The sequence below is a fragment of the Nothoprocta perdicaria genome, unplaced genomic scaffold (assembly GCF_003342845.1).
Source record: "Nothoprocta perdicaria isolate Ctin4 unplaced genomic scaffold, notPer1 scaffold_83, whole genome shotgun sequence".
NCBI lineage: Eukaryota > Metazoa > Chordata > Aves > Tinamiformes > Tinamidae > Nothoprocta > Nothoprocta perdicaria.
The window spans coordinates 3,075,500-3,089,051 of record NW_020456121.1 but is presented as its reverse complement, the minus strand read 5'-3'; the positions used below and the strand labels follow the sequence as shown (position 1 = coordinate 3,089,051).

Sequence of the window (13,552 nt, the reverse complement as noted above, 5' to 3'; positions counted from 1 at the left end):
GCCTGTTGGATCCGTGTTGAACAATTTAACAATACAGTCTGACTGCATTGAAAATGCAGTAGGGTGTTCATTTATTCTGGGCATCTGCAAGCATGTAATGGTAAACTGCAATACTAGTGTGCATATAAGTAATTATAAACTGCATATACCATTTATGAAGTAGTGGATGCTCAACATTTATTTTTCTTTTTTTCTTTATTCAGGAGTTCTACAGCATCCAGGAGAAAGAAGAAAATTTTCAAATAAAATAAGGAGAAATTAACAGGTAAGCTTACAGTTGTCAGGCTCCAAAGTACTTTGATTAGAACTTTGTCCTGTCACCCTCCCTGTAAAACTATCTTTTTCTTTTTAAATAAAGGCTGTTTATCATTAATAGAGTACTAATGTACACAATGCATCAAACAGTATTTTAAGAATATTCATTAAGTAAAAATAACTTAGAGTTCTAAAAGCAAAATTTAATAAATTAATATATGCATGCCAGAAAAATACAAAATTACAATTGAGATAGTAATAATAAAGGAACACTGCTCAGCATTGCAGATTCACTGCAACCACCATAAACGTCATGGAGAATTACTTAAAAATAACATTTAAAGTACACAGCTTGTTTCTGTTAAAAACAAATTACTATATGATGGGGGAAAAAAAAGAAAAAAAGGAAAAAACAAGAAAAATCAGCCAAGAAAATGGCAGAGAAATGATATGAAATGTCAATGAACTGCCAGAGGCTCCATTTCACATAAGTTGGCGTTCTTTTAGTAGTAGAAACCAATTACATAGAACATAAAAGCAAAATCACAACAGGTTTACACGGAGAAACATGCTGAATTACAATCACAAACTATCCAGAACAAAGATGCTGCACCAGTTCAGTTGTTTTCTTCATGGAATGATTCTCACCAGAACAGGGAGAACAGGGAGCCAATCATGCAAGAGGTTTAGTTTTTTTGTTTTATATTTAACATGATAAACACCCAGGATTACTAGTACTGGAAAGTATGTGTTAACTTTTTTCAACATCAGCTGAATGGCACTACAGAAACGACAAAGAGTTCCTTCATTTTTATCCTGAATACATCAAAAGCTCTAGCAAATATGGAAGTCAGCTACAAGAGCAGTTAAATTACTTTAAAATATTCCTTCATCCATAGAACACTGTTGCTTCCTTTTTAATACAAAATCCCCCAAATATTCAAAATAAAATGTCTTCATTTTTTATAAGCATCTCCACCACAAGTCTCTGATAACGGATGTCGTTCAGTGCAGCCATCGCATCCAGTTCTGGCGCTCGCATAAGAGTTGGTCCAAAAACTATGCCCAGGTTCTCTGCACTCATGAGATTTTCCTTTTCATGAAGCGTTACTCTGCAAAACAAGAGGCAGGGTTTTTACAGTGACTGCAAGATTCCTTTCATGCCAAATGTGTGTCCTGTGTTTTCCTCACACGCACGCTATCACGACGCAGGTGAAGCACACGTGAATCCACCGGCTTTGCACATTACCAGCTAACCAGGACAACATCCCCGATTCCTCCTCAATACAAATCGCATCCTGTCACATATTCTGAAATGGCTCAAGAAATCATCGCTTTGGGGCAGCATTGAAGCCATCAGGATCTCACCGGGACCTCATTTTCAAGGCAGTTTGAGCAGGTGATTAAACCTGTTCTCTGACAAACCTATTTCTACCCTTTCTTCTTCCATGGTCCTTAACAGCTGCCCAGCATCTCTGGGGGCCTTCCACTGGCAGGCCTGTCGGGGAGGGGGAAATCCAGAAAAAGTTACCCAAACTCAGCAGCAAGGCAACAGCTCCTGCTGCACTACAGCTCTTTTTAACAAATGTAAAGAAAATAATAACAAAAAAAAAGAAAAAAACAATGAATTATGTTATGCTTCTAACTTATCATTCACCTGTACCAGAAACAATGTGTACAAAGGCAAACGGCTAGTTGGGTCTGCAATGGTAACTCCTGGCCAGCAGTCTGAAAAAGAAACAAAACCCAAGCTCCACACACCAGCTTCCTGCCTGCTCCTCCTGCCAAGTACCTAGTCTCCGAGTCTCTCATGCCAGTGCGTTCTAAAACATTAGAAACATCCCCAAAATAAGTGAACAAATCAGATAGAAACCCCAGGGCTGAGTTTTGCCCGAGGTGCTCAGAAAAAAAAAAAAAAAAAAAATCAACAAATTCCTACTTTAGAACTAAAAATGGAAGAAAGAAAACAGAGAGTGAGTTTAAAATGAAATCTTTTTCTAAAGAAAAGGAGTAATTCTCACAGGCAATAGGCTTTTATCTCTTGAGAAACCAAAGTGGCTATGCTCACACCACACTCATTTCCCCCCTTGCCTTCCTAAAGGCAATGGAACTCGTGCCGCTGTGATCAGTATCCATATGTCAGTGTCTCTAACAACTTGTGAACCTACTAACCAATTTCAATCATATCCGAGGGAGAAGTCTCAGGCAGCTGTTATTTTCCTGTGGCTTTGAGGAGGTGGCAGGTGGAATAAGGGGATCCAAGTTAATGAGGAAGGGCTGGCAGGCCATACAGCAGGTGTGACTGGATGGCCAATTAACACGCTGTGGCTGATGAGCATCAGCTCAAGCCTAGACATCTTTTTTAGGTTGTCAGAGATGACCAGGGTAGCAGAGGTTTAGATGGAAAAAGACACCAATCTGTAGCAATTAAGTTTTAATAGTTCCTTGCTCAGGCAGTGATTTGTTCCTCCTAGAAGCACTAAAGAGAATCCCTCTTTATTGTAAATATTTATAGTACAAATTTATTAGGCAGACAACTTTTTGCTTCAGAATTGAGAGCTTTGGCTTAGGGTCCTTGAGTAGCTTGTGGTGCTCTGAGAGGGAGAAAAAAAACAGTGTCTATGCATCCATTCCTGTGCAGTCTAACAGTCCCCTCCATAGCCTCCAAAAGCAACCCAGAATTTGCTTTGCAGAATATTGTGGCTCTTGCCTAGACTCGTCTGAAAGTTCTAACACGGATTTTTGTAAAAAATAATAAAATAAAATAAAGTTCGGCTCAGGTGTTCCCAGAGAGCACTCCTACCTCTTCAAATGCGCCATTAGATACCGCAGGGTTTCACAGTGTGCAGGCGGCAGCAGCTTCAGCGCCTCGTGGAGAATTTCCAGCTGCTCATCCGGGTCAGCAGTTTCTGAAACACAGATGTTTAATGGGTGCCACGTACACAGCCACAATTCAAGCACAGGAGGCCAAGAACACGGCCTGCAGAGGAGAGGGGGGACCCTGCAGCTGAACTATTTATTTCAGGAACTCATCCAAAGCTCGTTATGGAAAATTCACCCGCCTGAAGAGGTGCTTAGAGCACAGGCAGGAGCAGCACCATGGGTTTTTGACAGAGAAAGCTCCCCCTACCAATGGGGGACGCTAGCAAGGATTCCCTGCAGCCTACTTAAAAATAAATAAATAAATATGTAAAACCCCTGGTAATCATTGCTGGCCAGGCTAGTGTTGCATAAATAATTTACAGGTGCAATCCTGGCACAGCAGGAAGCACTGGGAAGTCTGCCATCAACATCCTTAGCTGCCTCCATGCTATTTGGAAAGGGTCTTCTCCTGAGCAGCAGGAAGCCCTGCAGGAAGCCCCTCTTTTGTACCCCTGGCTCCCTCGCCCCTTTCCAGGTGTGTCTGGTGGGTGCTAATTGCAGTGCAGGCTTCAGGCTCATGTGGTTTGGGGGAGAAATGCTCTAGTTGGCTCTACAGCCACTCAGGGGCTGACTGCCTACAAGGTTAGTTGTGAGGGTGGCCTTGAAAGGTGTTCCCTGATGTATAAAGACACACCACTGAGAGTGGTAATCCTGGAAATGAATCACTTTGGATCTTATCTTTAATGCTTTCATAAATTACCTTGTTTGTGGCAACAGAAAAATAAAGAGACTTTAGTTATCACTATCAAGTACTAGGGATTCATGCAACACGTGCAAAGTAGCATGTTCCATAACGAGACAAAAAGGAAGAGTTCCTGATAATGAGGCAGGAACAAAATGTGACCGTGATCATACAGGGCCACAGAGTCATGTCCGAATGTGCAGTGCATATTTAGTCCTGCAATACTCATGAAATAGGGCATGCGAGGGAAGAGCTGATGGGATAGCTACTAAATGCACAGGCAAGTCATGCACGGAAAGGACAGGAAAGGGGCTGGGAGGAAGAACAGGGGGAAAGTGCTTGATACATACTTGCAGACTCTATAAACTTTGGGTAGGCGTCATACGTGATAAGTGGAATTGGCAAATCCCTGAAGTACAGTTTAAGTGCACCAGTGATAATATTGATATCTTCATACATATTCACAGAAATATCTGCTTTTTCCCCATCTGTGTGGAGAAGGCACTGACATTAAAGCCTTGGAAATATAAACACACATAAAATAGCATTCAAATGAAATGTTGATGTTGCTTAAGTATTAAAGGGACACAGGTAAAGATTTGGGGCTTTTATATGCAAAATGCAGAGAGTATTTTGGGGTTGTGGAATTCATTGTTTCAGATGAAGACCTCGAGCCTTTTACACACACTTCTATCCTTCTTTCATTTCAAATGAGCACAAAAAATGCTGTGGAAAAAAGATCTGCCTGCCTGCTTTAACAGTTTCTAGGTAGGAGAAACGTGTGGAGGTTCAGCCACTTGCGCACACATCGCGTTGCCAAAACAACACGTTGCAAACAACACATTTGTCACCGGCGAATGAGAAATTACGGGAGTTTGGGAAAAAAGGAAAGGGAAGGAAACCAGCTCCGTCCACAGCCCCCTGAGGTTATGGGAAGATCCTGTGATGCCATCCAGCCGCGGCTCCCTCCCTGCTGCCGAGCGGAGTAGTCGCAGCTCCGCTGCTCGGCGCTCCATGGAAGGCGCTTCCCGGCCTCTGCGTGCATGGAAGGGCTGTCGCTTCCCCCACGTTCTGGCCTTCCTTTCCCCTGGCACGGGAGAGCTGCAGCTGGAAAGCCTTTGCATCTCCCACTGCCTTATGTCAGGGAGCAGAAGCGTTTGTTCCCACTGACTTCTTTTTTTTTAAACTTGTATTTTTTTAAAAAATACAAGTAACTACAGATACTTCAGACTTGGATTGCCCTCTGTTATCTTCCTAGTTTGAAGCTTTCATCCAGAAAGATCAGATTTAAATTGCATGATCCTTTTCAGGCACTTTACCCGTTGCCCTATTTCTCCCACATCCCCAAGTGTGGTTTTCCTTGTGAAACAGGCAGTCACTGAGATCGCTTTGGTCTTCCCTATGTATAACATCATTACTGAGATATGGATCCTGATGGAAGGAAAGCAGATTTTGACAATAAAGGCCACGGTGGGCTTGACATATTAGTCTGATGGGGACACTCTCCTTGCGCCCTTTGGGAGCACCACGCTGGCTCCTGCAGAAGGGGGACAGCAGAGCACAGGGCAGGCAGGGGCTGTGCAGAAAAAGTGGGTACACAGAACACACCGACCTGAAGTTAGAGCCCAAAGTAAAGATCCTACCTCTGTCAAATGCCATTTTGACGTCTTCAATAAGATCACTGAATCCTGAGACTCTGTACAGTCCTTCAGAATTAAGACCTGCAATTAATATTTTATCAGGAATTAAAATTTGTAGTATTTTTTTATTTTCCTTCAAACCATTCTCTTTGTCATGTTCTTCTTTTAAGGGAGAAAAAAGGAGAGTGGTTTTAAAAGCCTTATCAGGCTCTTCTTTTGGAATGAAATCTTACTCTGGCCCTTTTAACCCTGACCCCAGCTTTATCTGCCTTGTTATATTAGCACTAAATTGTGTTTATGTAAACAACTGCAGAATTGAAGAAACATATGAAACCAATTACAACCTATTTAAAAATAGATAACAGAGATTAGCATCCTCCATGTTCAGTCATTATTTCAAGATGAAAACAAACATTCTAATTCTATAAAAGAATATTCAGTGTGGGCTACGGCAAGTACCAGAGGGAAACATATCATTATTTAGCATACAATTCCTTTTTTTTTTTTTTTTTTTTTTAAATAAAGATATTACTGGCGAGATAGCTGCTGGTATAGAACTATAAGGCAATAATTACCTAAAATGTTTTCTTTGGTGCTGAGCATTATAAAACATATATTACACATGCTCGGTGTTTTACTTAGGGTCATATTAAGCAATTTCTAACAGCCTTTGTAAAAATTATAAATGGGTATGAACCATGAAATAACATGAAGTACAAAATTAGCTCTGCGGGGTAATTGGCAGTCATAAAATGGCTTGTGCAAATCTGTTTTTAGCCATCATATGTTCAGCAGAAACTCAGATGACCCAGATCAATCTAAAGGGATTATCAGTAAAGTAACTCAAGTCCATTAACTGCGCCTTACCTCTAGATTCAATTTCCCTAATGCACATGTCTACCACCATGGGTCTCTTAGTGAAGTGCGCTTTTACTAGCGTCGTAAGGTCACAGCTGTACACTTTCTTGACATGCTTCAGGTCTGGCTTGCAGTCATTTGGGACCATCTTGGAACACTGCTTGTGCACATTTAAACCGCAATCTGCAGGGAAAACGAAAAGCTGATTAAGCTGCTGCTTGGAGAAAACGTGCCATGAAGTCAGCGCGGGCTCCTGCAGGATCCATCTCCTCTGGCCGCTGCTGCCTCTGCACAGGCCTTGCACTGGCCAAGCGCAGGAGGCTGCTGCAGGCCTGAAGCAGCATGTGGCAGCTGTCCATATATTTCCTTTCCATAACGTTTCTTTTATGCCCATAAGTCTTAGCACAAATTGATAAATATTCATAGGCTTTATAAAATCAAGATCTAACGTTTGGTAGTATTCCCCTCTAGTATTTTATGTGTCCCTATCATGATCTAAACCTTTCTCAAGATGCTCCAGACACCCTAGCACTCACATTTTTAATGCAGTCCTAGGCTGTGTGGGTACATAGATACTCTCTGAGCAAGGTTGAGACGAAAGTACAACCGCACTGCACTGCGCATTGCCAACACCGTGCCGAGCTCTTCAACATGCAGGAAACGCTACCAGTCACCTTGCCAGGCGAGGGGGTCCCTGGCTAACGTTGTTGGTGGCACGGCTTGTTCCCCAGCTTGGAGGGATAAAGGGAAAAGCAGATGCAGGGATCACCAAACTGTCTCCTGTTTTGCCACTCAGCAGTTGACAAAAGAATTTACTGCGTCGCTGCAGTTCTAATTCTGCAGTAGTTTCAAAGGGATTTTGAGCCACAGTGTTGGCAGTCCCTAAACAATTCTGTTTGCTTGAAAAAATGACATAGGGAATATTTGTTTTTCAAAACTTAAACAAACAAATCAGCATCTTTATTGTAAATATACTAAGAACGAGATTTAGTTTAAGTAAAATTTAATTGAAATCAGATTACAGAAAAATGTTTGCTCTGTCCACAATCATGCAAAACATAACAAGCAGGGTTTGGGGAAAAAACATAAACTCACCAAGGATAACGCCACTAATTATACAGTAAAGACGGGTAGAATAATTCAGTCCCTTTTAAGCTCAGCAACCATTGCAATCTATAATAATACCAGCCTGTATCACATGCAACCTACGCTACCAGGCTTGTGCAGCGAGCCAGCCTTCTGCATCGCTTGGAGCCCAGTGCAGTCCCACATGACTTAATTTTCACTTAAATGACTCATGTTTTTCAGTGGAATCAAGGGATGGAGGAACTTGGAGGCTCAATGCCTTGATCAAAATTTGCACTTTCTCCTCCCACGGTGGTACTGGACACCCCTCTGTATATTCACCCTTCGTTTCTAAGCTGCTATTAGATTAGTACCATCCATTTGATTCCTGTGATACTTTTGGTGCTATTTGGCTTGTCATGAACGCCACAAACATTATTTGTCTTTGTTCTTCATGAAACTGTAGAACTCAGGAGCTCAGGGTGCAGTCTGACTGGGGGTGCCACCGCAGCGCGCTGCTAAACGCGCTTTGTTTATCTAACAGGCCCATAAAGCGACCGGCCTCGTCACCTGGAAAACACTCCGGCTCGGGGCAGCATTAGAGGGCATCACGTCACCTCCCATCAGTCACAGCTGGCACTGGCCCTGCTCCCCATGCAACGACTAATGAGAACTCTCGTTAGCTCTTTCCGTGCAGGAACGTGTCCCTTCTTTGAGAAGGGGGATTAGTGTGCAGGCCGGGGAGCTGCAAATTCTGAATTTAACTCCTGGCTGTGGTTTTGTTTCAGAGGCGACACCAGGCCAAGCCGTGCACCTCGAGCCTTTGCCTGCAGTCGAGGCAGCACCGGGGCTGCTTGCTCTGTTTCTCCAGCGGTGACCTGCAGGAAAACAGCAAAAGCACGAGCCTTCCTCGGCCTGGCTGTGCTCAACACCACCTTTACTCTAATCCTCTAAAAATCTTACTTGGAAGGTGCGGGGCCATAGACAATAAAGCCAAACCTTTCGAACATGGTCACTGCCTTGCGGTTCTGCTGTGTGAAGAGACTCCGAACACACAAATTAGTGAAGTCAAGGGGAGCTTTATACAGCCTTTTAAAGGCTATATAATGGCCAGTATTATATTTAGTCTGAACTCTGAGAATTCCAGTCCCTATAACAGTTTTAAACCGTTTGAGAATCCAAATTCATTGGCAACATTTGACCTGAAGTACTTAGTTCTTCAGTTGCAAAATGGGAAGATGAGCAGGGTCTTGCCTCCTCTGGGTGTTGTAGAAACAAACTCATTAAATGTCTACAAAATGTGGCAGAAAAATTTCTAATTCTTTGGAGTTAGGTCTCACCATAAGGGAGACCAATGGTCACACATTTAACAAGGAGAAAATACACTAAATAACTGCTACTAAGCAAGTACCATCCATTCTGAGTTCAGAATGAGGCTGAGGTTGTGGAATAACAATAGATGTAGTCAAATAATTAGAGGAAATATCTTAATGTGCACACACAAAGGAGGCAAATTAAGAAATTTATTAAACAAATATAATTATATGTAGAATTTCTAAAATTGCTACAAGAGGCACCTATTCCAAAACGTATGAAAGGTTAAATATTAAAACATTACACAGAAATGTCTGTCAGAAATGTGCAGAAGACTGGAATGGCTGGGTCTCACTAGCAATTTTGTCAGTACAAATTAGTTGTTTCACACAGATAGTAACATACAGACAGAGAAGAGTTACGTTTATGGGAATCCAAGGGTAATTAAGACTATAATATATAAAAAAGGGGAAATATCCTTCTAAGAATCTTATACTTAAAACAATTACTGGATTCACTGAGATCATCCTAATGTTATTTATATACAAGAAAGGCTTACTTCATTAAAATATTATCCTTATAGAGACATTTTCAACCTAAAAACCTAGTTCCAAAAAAACCCAATTCTGTTACTGCTAATCCCAAAACATTAGAACGTGTTTTGGATGTGACCTCCTTAATAACAGAATAATAATTATAAAAGAAAAACTCAACCTTCCTCCTCTTTTGTTCCTCCTTTACACTTGATTGGATTTTACGCATCAAATTCTTCCTTATGGCATTATAAACACTCCTGAGGAATATTTAAAAACCTAGAAATATTTCAGACACTTAATCCTTGCAAAATCCAGTTACAGTTTTCAATAATAATATTGGGCTGTGCAATATCACTCTAACGATCAAAGCTCTTTTCACTGCTTATGTAAATGAAGAAGTTCACCTTACTTCCTTTAGTAACTGCAAATCAATGAATAACTCCTGAAGATTTCAGTGAATTAGTAACAAGAAGTTTTCATTTGTTCCAATAAAGAAGCTGAAATTCATCAATGTTGTGCTTTTTACTGGCTGAATACTTTCCTTGTGCTGGCAATACTTTGTGAAAGGCAGAAGAATCCCGTTTCAATCAGTAATCTCTGACTTACGTTGATAACCACGGTCAATACTGATAGAAGGGTGACCATCTGTCTTGCTATTTCAAACACGGTAAAAAGCATTTGGGCAGGAGGTCAGCCCTTTTCTTCTCTTGAATATTGTGGAGTTCAGCAGAATGTGCCAACTTTCCACTGCAACTAAACTCAGCTTACTCGTCTGTACTAGAAAACAGGAATTATACTGCAAATTGCATAGTATTACATGGAAAAAAAAAAGCCCTCTGTTCACATTACAGATGCTTCATGACAACTTAGAAACCCATTATTTTAGAAGCAAGAAGGAATATGAAAGCCTAGTCCCGAGTCTGAGTGCTTCCACATGGTCAAGCCCTAAAACTGCTTGCCTTACACACAAGCGTCATCATTTGGCTCAGTTCCTTGAGTAAGACCAAGAGGATTCATGTTACTTCAAATTTAGAATCTATATATTTTCACTTATATCAAAATTAATCCATAACAGTGGACTTCAGCAGTTTTACTACTAATCACTCTAGAAAAAACAAGAATCTTATCCATTTCTTATAAAAGTTCATCAGAGCTTATCCGTTGACTCTTTACAGGATTGGAGAGGTGCTAAAGCAAAATTCCCCTAAAACTCCCTGTCGTATCTGCTGACTAATACGATAATGATACAGGACAGATTTAAAAGATGCAGTCATGGCCCCATGCAGGTCAATAAGAAAACTTCTGCTGACTGGTTAATTAGAATTTCACCCTCTACAGAGATGAATTCACAGGACTAGACTTGCATATTACTCTTTTTCAGAGTGTCATCAATCTGTGGCCATCTTTCAACAAAAAATACAATCAAGAATTCAAGAGCATGATGGAAGTTTGGAAATTTAGGAAAAGAAGAGTAATAGTAGATGACATTTTCAAAGGTTTTGTATTAGCTACCCTAGTGTTAATGGCATATTAATCTAGGAGTTCAGATAGGCTATGACATTACTTCTATGAGAGATACTGAATTTAAAACTAGCTTGACAACACTTTCTTATCATACCTGTAAGAAGGTTTTTTCATGTTTTAGAAACAGTTAACACTGATGTTAGCCCACTGAGCTGCAAGAACAAATAACGTGTTCATATTAATGCATGAGCAGAGCCAAAAGATATATGTACATTAATACTGCCCCATAAGCACGCATTATAAATATTTGCAGAGACTAAAATATACTTACTTAGCTGTCACTTTCTGTTATGCTGTTGATTTGATTTTAGTCAGTTTTACATTATTTTTGGTTTACGATTTACTGGTTAATGTGGCCAGACCGCGCTCCACAGGAATGATATCATACGCTATATACATCACTCTAATTATATTTTCGAATTACGCCAGAGGAAATTTATGCGTTTTGTCACTCTGAGGAGCAGCTTTAGGAGCTAAAAGGTAGATTTAGGCTATCCGCAATGATGTGGAGTGCCTCTCTGGGGCTGAGGGCAGGAAGCGAGGGCGAGGTGTGAAGCTGGGCACTGGCGAGGCGAGCGCGCGGCCCCGTGGCACCGCCGCCGCCTCTGGCAGGCCGTCCGCGGCGTCAAGGCCGGGGCTGCGACCCAAGCGCAAATCAGCAGCATTACTCGCGATGGCGAAAAGGTCACAGCACAATTTCTCTCATAAATAAAGCATAAACTAGTAGCTTTAATATCAAAAGCTCTTTTCTGTAGAATAGGAAGCAATAGAAAGCCTTTGTCCTCTCAGGTCGCCACCCTGTTGGCCCTGCGTGCTGCATTTTGGGCTTCCAAGCACACAGCAGTGACATGGAACCCAGATTTGCCTTCTCCTTGCCAGACCTCCTCCGAGGCAGGGGACATGCCACCATTCTGGCACCGCCACACGGCAGAGCCCTGCGAATGTGCAGCACACGTGGAGTCAAGCGGGCACCTCCAGCACGTCCAGGCATTTGCTCCGTAGTGTCCTGGCAAAAGCTGTGCCTGCTTCCCCAAACGTGCCGTCATCCATACCTCTGCACCAGGCACTCCAGCGTGCACTGTTCTTGAAGGAACTTATAGAAGGCAGCTAGTTCATCAGCAACAGGTTTACCTCATACTACATAATAAATTTGACTTACTAAATACAAAAGGGGGAAAAGAAAAAAGAGATGAAATGGGGATGCTAACCATTAAGTCACATAGTAATGCTGCTGTGAGGCCATGCTGTGTCCTCATTGTCAGTGAGCTCGTGGGTTAACGGCGAGCAGGGCTGGCAGCAACCCCGCTGCAGCCCCGGCTGGCAGCCCCACAGTGACAGTTCAGCTGCCGGGTTATCTCTACAGGCTCTGCAGAGCAGAGATGGGCCTCCTGCTCCAAAGACAGGCAACTGCTCACGTGGGTGGCAGGCTGAGACACTTGAGAGCAAATGTATCACGGCAGCAAAAACAGCGTTTTATATACAGCCTCAGAGAGTGCCTCACGTTATCAGAAGCAGCTCAAAGCGCTATGAGAAGGAGCTAGTAAAATACATTAAAAAAAAGGAGTCTTTCATATAAGCCTATTAATGCTCTTAAACTTCCAGTTCTAAAAAAAACACAACCAAACAAAACAAACAAAAAAATCCCTCTGATTAAATGATTTATTCATTAAGAACAACAAACAAAAGGAAATTGAGGAAAAAGCTGAAGGACCTTGAATCGTTGTGACCAGGTGGAGAGGGGGAAAGCAGAGCCGCACAGAGCTGGACAAGTCCAGCTGGACAGCACTTGGACGCCGTTGTTAACACCATGCTCCAGTCTCTAGTAATATGCACTCGTCTCCACTAACATTACCAGGCATTTCATGCACCTATCTCTAATAGAATGATGCTTCCTGATGGTTATCTGCAAGTTTTCTTTGGTTGTTGCTATAGCTTCTCTCCTGAATACATTCTGGGCAATGGAACAAGCCATGCAAGCACTGAGGAACCTTACATAGGTGGAATGTAATTAAGAACACATTTTTTTACATTTATGGATCTTGAGCTCTTATATCTTCATTAGCTTCTACTGAGCTTCGCCATTTAAACAAGCTGATGGCACAGTAACTTCAAACACTTCTTCAGTCACTCCTCCTTGCGCGAGGCCTCTAAGGAAAGCCCCTGGAGATGAAGCACTCCGTCAGAAAAGGCAGATTCCTTGCATACAGATGAGTCTCATTTGACAAAATTTTTAAGTGCCTGTGGTTAGGATGCAAAAAAATGGAAGCATGATGCTCAGAGGCAGATATCTAGTATTAGGATTCAGTTTATGAAAATAATTCTATCTTTAACAAGTTGGTGAAATAAAGACCAAATTTCAGAGAATAAAATTTAAGGAACGAAGAATGACTTTTGTTTTGCTGTGGATACAAATACAGTAAAAATTGGACCAACTCCATCGATTCGTTTCTTTCAGGACCCAAATCGTGGACTTAATTCTTAAGACTTAATTCTTAAGACTTAAGTCTTAATTATGGTCTTCATGGAAGGGAAAAGACATGGAAACGAGAAGTTCTGCACTGTTTGTCATGCAGTCTACACAAGGTTAAGCTAGGTATAACCTGCCTTCCAGAGGATACCTGTCTGGGACTGCACCTGAAGAGATCTTGAATATACCCAAAGCCATGTTCTGGCTGGCAAGGACATGCTGTTCAGTCACACTGGACTGAAATAAAGAACAGTTCACGTTGCTAAGGCATTCCAGCTGGTTGCTATGG

The 13,552-nt window shown here is 41.8% G+C and overlaps 1 protein-coding gene across 1 annotated transcript in view; it reads right to left on the bottom strand.

The window, feature by feature from the left end:
• Positions 1 to 255: 255 nt before the first annotated feature.
• Positions 256 to 13,552, bottom strand: part of CHN1 (chimerin 1) — an 85,608-nt gene continuing 72,311 nt past the window's right edge. The window contains exons 9-13 of the mRNA XM_026052095.1: positions 6,367 to 6,540; positions 5,503 to 5,580; positions 4,210 to 4,347; positions 3,059 to 3,164; positions 256 to 1,367 (exon numbers count right to left, since the gene is read on the bottom strand). Coding sequence (XP_025907880.1) covers positions 1,196 to 1,367; positions 3,059 to 3,164; positions 4,210 to 4,347; positions 5,503 to 5,580; positions 6,367 to 6,540 — 668 coding nt within the window. The 3' untranslated portion in view covers positions 256 to 1,195. The remainder of the gene's footprint in view (positions 1,368 to 3,058; positions 3,165 to 4,209; positions 4,348 to 5,502; positions 5,581 to 6,366; positions 6,541 to 13,552) is intronic.